The 9,813-nt window shown below is 43.0% G+C and overlaps 1 protein-coding gene across 6 annotated transcripts in view; it reads right to left on the bottom strand.

Annotated features, from left to right (window-relative positions):
- Positions 1–586: 586 nt before the first annotated feature.
- Positions 587–9,813, bottom strand: part of LOC133610530 (uncharacterized) — a 33,361-nt gene continuing 24,134 nt past the window's right edge. For all 6 annotated transcript variants that reach the window (XM_061966878.2, XM_061966875.2, XM_061966873.2 and 3 more), the window contains 5 exons: positions 3,653–3,808; positions 1,653–1,801; positions 1,448–1,582; positions 1,247–1,384; positions 587–1,171 (listed from right to left, as the gene is read on the bottom strand). In XM_061966878.2, coding sequence (XP_061822862.1) covers positions 944–1,171; positions 1,247–1,384; positions 1,448–1,582; positions 1,653–1,801; positions 3,653–3,808 — 806 coding nt within the window. In that variant the 3' untranslated portion in view covers positions 587–943. The remainder of the gene's footprint in view (positions 1,172–1,246; positions 1,385–1,447; positions 1,583–1,652; positions 1,802–3,652; positions 3,809–9,813) is intronic.

Below are 9,813 nucleotides of genomic sequence, written 5' to 3'. Positions count from 1 at the left end.
ACTGGATGTAATATGGAGTCAGGAAAAAATACAAAGAAAAATACAATTAATTTTGATGTTTTTAGCAAAATATAGTAAAAATATATATATATATTTTTTTAATTAATAAATATATTTATTTTTAGGTAAGATAAACATAATAATACAATTTATCTCTAGTCTGGATGATTTAGTTCTTGTCACCCTGTTGTCCTCCCGTCATGAAAAAAGGCTGTCCTCACTCAGGTCCGCATGGAGCTGGAGGGGGCGTGGCTTCCAGCTCCGGCTGAAAACCGGGAGATTTTCGGGAGAATATTTGTCCCGGGAGGTTTTCGGGAGAGGCGTTGAATTTCGGGAGTCTCCCGGAAAATTCGGGAGGGTTGGCAAGTATGGAACCCACGCAGTCAACATGCAAACTCCACACAAAAAGACCCAGAGCCGAGGAATAGAACCCAGGACCTTCTTTTTGTGAGGCACCAGCACTAACCCCTGTACCACCGCCGGGGGACAATAATTCCCACAGACACGCACCAGAAACCTGCAGAGGGTGTCCCAATACTTTTGTCCCACCAGTGTATTGACATGCATTCATACACATCATTACACGTTCATGTTTTACCCTTTTATTACAAAAAGGATATGTTATTACTTTGTATAGCGTGTAATATGGTGAGGGCGGCGTCGTGTCGGCTTCAAGTTGCACTGGGGGCGTGGTCTCAGCAGGAAGTTCAACTTGAAGCAAACACGTTGTGTTCTTGTTGTGGGCAGGTTCTGTCCTGCCAGACTTAAGTCTCCATGTTCTTTTATTGCGATGCTTTTTCAAATCTGCTGCCTGAGGTCCAAAAGTTTGTTTGATATTCCTCACGTCCACTTTCTGGTTAATCCGACAAAAAAGGGGGCGGGGGCTTGGATAATAGCTCGATTGATTATTGGTTTATTTATTTCCCCCGTTTTTCTCAGCGTTTCAATTGGTCGCCACGACAACAACAATGCCGCCCTCCTCCGGCTCCTTCTCTTCCAGCGACTGGACGACATACGGCGTGACGTTAAATGCAGTCCTGTCAGACGCCGACTCAGCCATCTGTGCCGGCGTTCCCGGGCTGGGACCTCTTGTGGAAGGCGTGTCCTCCCTCAGTGGGGACGGGGTCAGCGGGCACGGCTCGGGCTCCAAGGTTAGCGTCACCTCCTCCACCTGCCGTGACGGGAAGTGTCATCAGATCATCGTTGTTCCCCGAAATAGGAGGCGGCGTGGCGTGTGTGACCATACCTTGGTCAGGTCCTCTTCCTCCTCGTCTCGCAGCTCGGCGTTACTTAGCGAGTCGGGTTCGGTCTCCTCCCCCACCGTCTCCACTACGCCACCGACCAGTTCGGCCATCTGTCCACTCAGCTGCCCGACGACGTCCACCTGCAAGCCCCCAAACTGCACTCAGACCTGTCCTAAATGTTTTTGGACTTTAAGAAGCCCTACCTGGGGGGCCTCGACCTGCGCCGCCCCCCACAGGTCCACCAGGCGCGGGTGCGTGGGCGGCCCCAGGCTGTGGATGGTGCTGTTGGGCGTGGCTTGGAGGGAATGGGAGGCGCTATGCAGCCTGTGCTCCAACGTCTGAAACATCACAAAACTACGTTTTTTAACGTGGCCGACTTCCTGCGTGGGCGGAGCCAGAGCCACCCACCTGCTGCTGGTACTGCATTAGCTGCTGCTGTTGGTATTGGTGCAGCTGCTGGAGATGCTGCAGTTGGCCCAGCTGGTGCTGATGGAGGTACCCCCCCACTGTGCCCTCGTAGCCGTCGCTCGGCGTCACACCCGCGCCGCTGCCGCCACCTGCAACAACGAGCACATGACCAACGTTCCCTCAATTGCGCACCGCTCACGCGTCCTCTGCGCACAGCAAATTAATGCCGCGCAGGAAATAAAAAATCCCATCTGAACTTTAAACAAAATAAACACATTACAATTTATTCTGTATGATTTTGCAATACAACTCTGAGTGACAGGTGACAACAAGAGTGGCCCTAATGAATAAAACAATCTTTGTCAACACAGTTCAATTATCGTCTGTCGAGACACTTTACGGACAGGAATTCCATCAATCACTTTATTGAGCAAAACTGTTTGTAACCACACCAAAAACATGAGTAAAAAAAACTTTTATCTATAAAAACTGGTAATTTTCTGCCATACAAACCAGGCTTAAACCAACGTTATCATCCGTCGTTTCAACAGAAGCCGCTTGCTCTGTCTCACCTGCACCAACACACGCACTCATGGCACTTGGCCAGTGCTGCGTTTATGGCCACACAAAAAGTCGGACAACCCCAACACCACACAATGTGTAAATGCCAGGTTGTAACACTCTGACTCATACTTGCCAACTTTGAGACCTTCGATTTCAGGAGGTGAGGGGGGGGGGGTGTGGTCAGGGGGCGTGGTTGGGGGCGTAGTTAAGAGGGGAGGAGTATATTTACAGCTAGAATTCACCAAGTCAAGTATTTCATATATATATATATATATATAAGATATACTTGACTTTCAGTGAATTCTAGCTATATATATATATATATATATATATATATATATATATATAAATAAGAGAAATACTTGAATTTCAGTGTCCATTTATTTACACATATACACACACATAACACTCATCTACTCATTGATGAGTTATGGGTTGAATTGTCCATCCTTGTTCTATTCTCTGTCACTATTTTTCTAACCATGCTGAACACTCTCTCCGATGATGCATTCTGCTTCGTCTCCTTGTTGTGTGCGCAGTTGTGCACTGTACTCTCTAAAAGCTGTAGATGTTATTGTCACATATGCATGTACAGTAGATGGCAGTATTGTCCTGTTTAAGAGTGTCACAACATTGCTGTTTACGGCAGACGAACTGCTTTACGGTAGACGAAAATGTGACTGCTGTTGTTGTGTGTTGTTACCGTGCTGGGAGGACGTTAATGAAATTGCCTAACAATAAACCCACATAAGAAACCAAGAACTCGCCCTCCATCATTCTACAGTTATAACGTGACTGGGCAGGCACGCTGTTATATTGTGGGAAAGCGGACGTGAAAACAGGCTGTCGACACGTCACTCAGGTGCGCCTGAATTTCGGGAGAAAATTTGTCCCGGGAGGTTTTCGGGAGAGGCGCTGAATTTCGGGAGTCTCCCGGACAATCTGGGAGGGTTGGCAAGTATGCTCTGACTCCACAATCAGATGTGTGCTTATTTTACTGCCATTTATTAAGAATGTTAATCTAAGGATATTATTCATGAAATATTGTCACTAGATTTCATAAATGCTAATAAAAAGATGTATTTTACAGACAGAAAGTTACAGGAACTAAATGTAATCTCTGAAAGGGGTAACATTTCTTTTAAAGGCAGGACCCGCAGCCAGACATACAATACTAGCACATAGGTCATGAAAAACATGTTTTTTTGTTATTGTCATTGTAAGAGGGCAAAATCACTTATATCAGAAAATTATTTTAGTAAAACATTTCAATTGTTATGATGTCAGGTTTGGGACAAGTGTGACGCTGGTGTGGCCACAGTGTGCACGTCTGAATGCTCAGGGAGTTTGTGCGTTTGCTCACACCCATGAAAAATTAGAGGGAACATTGCACATGACACCAACTCTTTTTAAATGGAGCGGGGGGGAGTCCTCACCTGCCGCCATGATGTAGGAGCCCGCCGCCGGCGACACCAGGCCTGAAGGCTGACTGGTAATGGGGTCCCAGGCGTCCGACGAGGACAAACAGTAGAGGCCCTGCGAGACGTACGTGTGAGGCCAGACGTCGGCGGACGAGTGGTGGAGCACCTGGTCTGTGCACGCACACGCACACACAAACACAATTTGAAGAAGGTCATTTCCTGGAAAGGTCCAGTATACTTTCAAACGTAAAAATGGACGTCAATGACCTTACAAACGTCCAAAGCGCACACAGCGTGTCAGGGGGAGATGCCTCCTAAACCAAACTGACATCTTACCCGTGGCTTTAATCCGCTTCCGAACTCTCCTGCACGCATCACGGAGCGCAAAGAGATTGTTCATGCTTGTGTTTGATTCCCACGATGGTCGACGAGCCAGATGTGTCACAAGCGGCCCGTGGGCGCCCCCGCCGACATGTGGCGCAGCTGTGCACGTCTGCCTTCTAAAACGTCCTTCGCCGCTACCCGGCGCCGCCACCCGCAAAGTCGAAGTCTATCATAGGGCTTAGACTCGTACGCACGGAACCAAACCGTTTGGATGAGATCGGAGTGACACCAGCTTGCTGTCACTCAGCTGACAAGTGGCAAAGATGTTCTAGAACGCGAGAGGTTGCATCATATGGATCTTAAAAGTCCCATCTTAAAACTCATTTGTATACTCTAGCCCAGGGGTCCCCAAACTTTTTGACTCCGGGGCCGCATTTGGGTAAAACAATTTGGCTGGGGGCCGCGGTTTTTTATATATATATATATATATATATATATATATATATCCATCCATTTTCTACCGCTTAATATATATATATATATATATATATATATCCATCCATTTTCTACCGCTTATTCCCTTCGGGGTCGCGGGGGGCGCTGGAGCCTATCTCAGCTACAATCGGGCGGAAGGCGGTGTACACCCTGGACAAGTCGCCACCTCATCGCAGGGCCAACACAGATAGACAACTTTCACACTCACATTCACACACTAGGGCCAATTTAGTGTTGCCAATCAACCTATCCCCAGGTGCATGTCTTTGGAGGTGGGAGGAAGCCGGAGTACCCGGAGGGAACCCACGCAGTCACGGGGAGAACATGCAAACTCCACACAGAAAGATCCCGAGGCCGGGATTGAACTCACAACTACTCAGGACCTTCGTATTGTGAGGCAGACGCACTAACCCCTCTTCCACCGTGCTGCCCGTGTGTATATATATATATATGTATATATATATATATATATATATATATATATATATATATATATTATATGTAAATGTGTGTGTGTGTGTGTGTGTGTGTATATATATGTATATGTAAATGTGTGTATATATATGTATATATATATATATATATATGTATTCATACATATATATTCCTCGTGCACTAATTTACTTAAAGAGCGCACTTGCTGCATGTCACGTTATCAATAGTAAAATGCATTTCTAGACAATATGATTTGCCTGAGTGGCTAGTAGACGGTAGAAAAAAAAAAATAATACAAAAAAATAAATAAACTTTTAACTTGGGACTTTCCGCGGGCCGGATTTTGGACGCTGGGGGGGCTGTATCCGGCCCGCGGGCCGTAGTTTGGGGACCCCTGCTCTAGCCTTTAAATGACCCCCCTTTTAGACCAGTTGATCTGCCGTTTCTTTTCTTTTCTGCTCTGCCCCCCTCTTCTTCGTGGAGGGGGGGGCACAGGTCCGGTGGCCACGGATGAAGTGCTGGCTGTCCAGAGTCGGGACCCGGGGTGGACCGCTCGCCTGTGCATCGGATGGGGACATCTCTGCGCTGCTGACCCGTCTCCGCTCGAGATGGTCTCCTGCTGGTCCCACTATGGACTGGACTCTCACTATTATGTTAGATCCACTATGGACTGGACTTTCACAATATTATGCTAGATCCACTCGACGTCCATTGCACCGGTCGCCCTAGACATCTGCGGTCCTCTCCAAGGTTTCTCATTGTCATCCCAATGGGTTGAGTTTTTCCTTGCCCTGATGTGGGATCTGAACTAAGGATGTCGTTGTGGCTTGTGCAGCCCTTTGAGACACTTGTGATTTAGGGCTATATAAATAAACATTGATTGATTGATTAATTGATTGATTGATTGATTGATTGATTGATTGATTGGAAAGCAGAGTTAGGATTCGGTGGAAGTCTGGCCAGCTGCTCATTTTTTAAATATAAAATAAAATGACACATTATTGGATAATGGAAATTTAGCCGCCAGCCTGACAAGAAAAAAAGGCAAAAATTGTAATATTACAAGAAAAGGCTAAAAAAAGAAAAAAATGTACATCACAATGATTACATGAATTCAAAACATGGTCAAGTGCGTTTTTACAGTTTGCCAAGCCTGCCGGGTCACAAAAATAGTTAAGCTAACTGTTAGCACACTACGTCGCCAGGTCTGTTAGAGGCACCATTGAACCACAGGGTACCCAGCCTACGGTGTTCTAAAAGAAGAAGAGCTAGGCTAGCAGTTAGCTTGTGTACTCACTACATTGAAGTGATTTTTTTTTTTTTACCAAGCTTACTGTGGTAAAGCTAATATGACAGCAATTTTAGTTTTAGCTTACCGCTAGCTTGTTGCTATTATTTTGTTTTGTTTAAGCACCTTCCTCATTGGCTATTGTTTTGTTCAATGGATTTCCCATGGTAAGTATTGACTATGGGGGGTGGCATGTACAGAGACATGGGTATTGTCTGCAGAATATTGAGGACAAAATTGAATTTATTTTATTTTGGAATAAGGCTGTAACATACCAAAATGTAGAAAAAGTTAAGCGCTGTGAATACTTTACAGATAAACTGCAAATATACACATGGCAACACACCTAAATCAATGTACTGTATAAGGCTATACTTGTAGCTAGTTAATTTATGATCTTTAGTGAACATTTATTTAAATCATGCAATAGGCTTTCAATATACCTTCGATACAAATTGTACCACTTTTGTTGCCTTGGTACGACCTGTTACCTGCGTCTGCAGGTCAGACGCCAATGTGGGCAAAAGATCTCAGCAGAGAAAGCCACACACTGTCATCATTGCCTTGTGGCTTTTGGGGTGTTTGGACGACATTACTACAGTCAAATTGAGGGCAAAATAACCATAACATACAAACACCGTTTTCATATGAGTTGGGAAATTGTGTTAAATGTAAATATAAACGGAATACAATGATTTGCAAATCATTTTCAACCCATATTCAGTTGAATATGCTACAAAGACAACATATTTGATGTTCAAACTGATAAACATTTTTTTTGTGCAAATAATCATTAACTTTAGAATTTGATGCCAGCAACACGTGACAAAGAAGTTGTCCGATAATGGCTTTTTTGCCGATATCCGATATTCCGATATTGTCAAACTCTTAATTACCGATTCTGATATAAACCGATACCGATATATACAGTCGTGGAATTCACACATTATTATGCCTAATTTTGTTGTGATGCCCCGCTGGATGCATTAAACAATGTAACAAGGTTTTCCAAAATAAATCAACTGAAGTTATGGAGAAAAATGCCACCATGGCACTGCCATATTTATTTTTGAAGTCACAAAGTGCATTTTTTTTTAACATGCCTCAAAACAGCAGCTTGGAATTTGGGACATGCTCTCCCTGAGAGAGCATGTGAAGGTTGAGGTGGGCGGGGTTGAGGTGGGGGGGTAGAGGGTAGGGGTAGCGGGGGTGTATATTGTAGCGTCCCGGAAGAGTTAGTGCTGCAAGGGGTTCTGGGTATTTGTTCTGTTGTGTTTATGTTGTGTTACGGTGCGGGTGTTCTCCCGAAATGTGTTTGTCATTCTTGTTTGGTGTGGGTTCACAGTGTGGCGCATATTTGTAACAGTGTTAAAGTTGTTTATACGGCCACCCTCAGTGTGACCTGTATGGGTGTTGACCAAGTATGAATTGCATTCACTTGTGTATGTGAAAAGTCGTAGATATTATGTGAATGGGCCGGCACGCAACGGCAGTGCCTTTAAGGTTTATTGGCGCTCTGTACTTCTCCCTACGTCCGTGTACCACTCCGTACAGCGCCGTTTTAAAAAGTCATACATTTTACATTTTGAAACCAGTACCGATAATTTCCGTTGTTACATTTTTATAGCATTTATCAGCCGATAATATCGGCAGTCCGATGTTATCGAACATCTCTAGTTTTATCCTTTTAATGGGGAACTTTGAGTACACGTACTTTTTTAGTGATCTTGGCAATGTTTGTGATGCCTGTTATGTGGTAGGTGTTTGTATTGCATATATAAGATGTTCCTTTCTCTGTATGTTTAAATGGATGTACTCATCTTGCTGGCTGCAAAACAAGTTTACCTTCGGGTACTAATATAGTAACCTAACCTAACCTAAAAGCCGGAGGTGGACTTTTGATCTGCGTTTGGAAAGATAGACGCTGTTGCGTAATTGGCCACAGAAAGATTGACAAAAAAGCGGCAAGATAAAAAAGTACATTTTCGCTAATGATTGGGCAGCCAAAAGACATCACCAGGGGAAAATTCCAAACCGCTTTTTTGGAGAAAGTATAAAAGAAAGGAAATTGTTTTATAAATATCTCCACAATGCCTTCACAGTTAGATTTCAAATTGTTGGGACTGGGGTTGTACAGTATACTGGTATTGGTACAGTACCGTGATACTAATGAATCATATTCGGTACTATACCGCCTCTGAAAAGTAGAGGTCTCCCGCCCCCGTCGTCGTCACGTCGTGTCCCTGTTGGTTTTACGAGCAGAAAAGCATGTTTGGGGCGCACAATCACGGAGTACTTACAAGCAGACAGTGTGTGTAGACAGAAAAGAGAGAACGGATGCATTTTGGCTTAAAAACTAAAGATAAAGGTGAAGTTATAACACTGAAACACCCTCAGGAAGAGGTGCTTAACACATGGCTAGCTAGTTAGCAGCTAAAGTCCAGCCGCAGTCGGCAGTGTTTTAGCTACTTCTAAATCACTAATCCTCGCCTCCATGGCGACAAATAAAGTGAGTTTCTTACAAGTATCATCCCTGCAGGACGAGGAATAGCTAAACATGTTTCACTTCACACCGTAGCTAACTGGCGTCTTCGCTAATGACGCCGATCATGAAACGCCATTGGTGGATCTATGTCTAACATCCACTGTAATGATACCAAGTACAGGAGCGTATCTAGTCGATACTAATATGATTACATCGATCATTTTTAGCATCACAAAATCTTTTTACTAGGGATAAATGCGTTAAAATGTAATATCGGAAAATATCGGTATCGTTTTTTTTATTATCGGTATCGTTTTGTTTTTTTTGTTGTTTTTTTTTGTTTTATTAAATCAACATAAAAAACACAAGATACATTTACAATTAGTGCACCAACCCCAAAAACCTGCCTCCCCCATTCACACTCATTTACACAAAAGGGTTGTTTCTTTCTGTTATTAATATTCTGGTTCCTATATTATATATCAATATATATCAATACAGTCTGCAAGGGATACAGTCCGTAAGCACACATGATTGTGCGTGCTGCTGGTCCACTAATAGTATTAACCTTTAACAGTTAATTTTACTAATTTTCATTAATTACTAGTTTCTATGTAACTGTTTTTATATAGTTTTACTTTATTTTTTATTCAAGACAATGTTTTTAATTTATTTATCTTATTTTATTAAAAAAATTTTAAAGTACCTTATCTTCACCATACCTGGTTGTCCAAATTAGGCATAATAATGTTTTAATTCCACGACTGCATATATCGGTTGATATCGGTATCGGTTGATATCGGTATCGGTAATTAAAGAGTTGGACAATATCAGAATATCGGATATCGGCAAAAAGCTATTATCGGACATCCCTACTTTTTACGTTTTTTTTCAAATTTATATTATGTTTATAAACTCAGGAAATATGTCCTTGGACACACAAGGACTTTGAATATGACCGATGTATGATCCTGTAACTACTTGGTATCGGATTGATACCCAAATTTGTGGTATCATCCAAAAACTAATGTAAAGCATCCAAACAACAGAAGAATAACTGATTATTACATTTTAACAGAAGTGTAGATAGAACATGTTAAATGAGAAAGTAAGCAGTTATTAAAAGTTAATAAACAAGTAGATTAATAA

This window comes from Nerophis lumbriciformis, linkage group LG11 (assembly GCF_033978685.3).
Source record: "Nerophis lumbriciformis linkage group LG11, RoL_Nlum_v2.1, whole genome shotgun sequence".
Taxonomy (NCBI): Eukaryota; Metazoa; Chordata; class Actinopteri; order Syngnathiformes; family Syngnathidae; genus Nerophis; species Nerophis lumbriciformis.
This window is presented reverse-complemented; position numbering and strand designations above follow the sequence as displayed.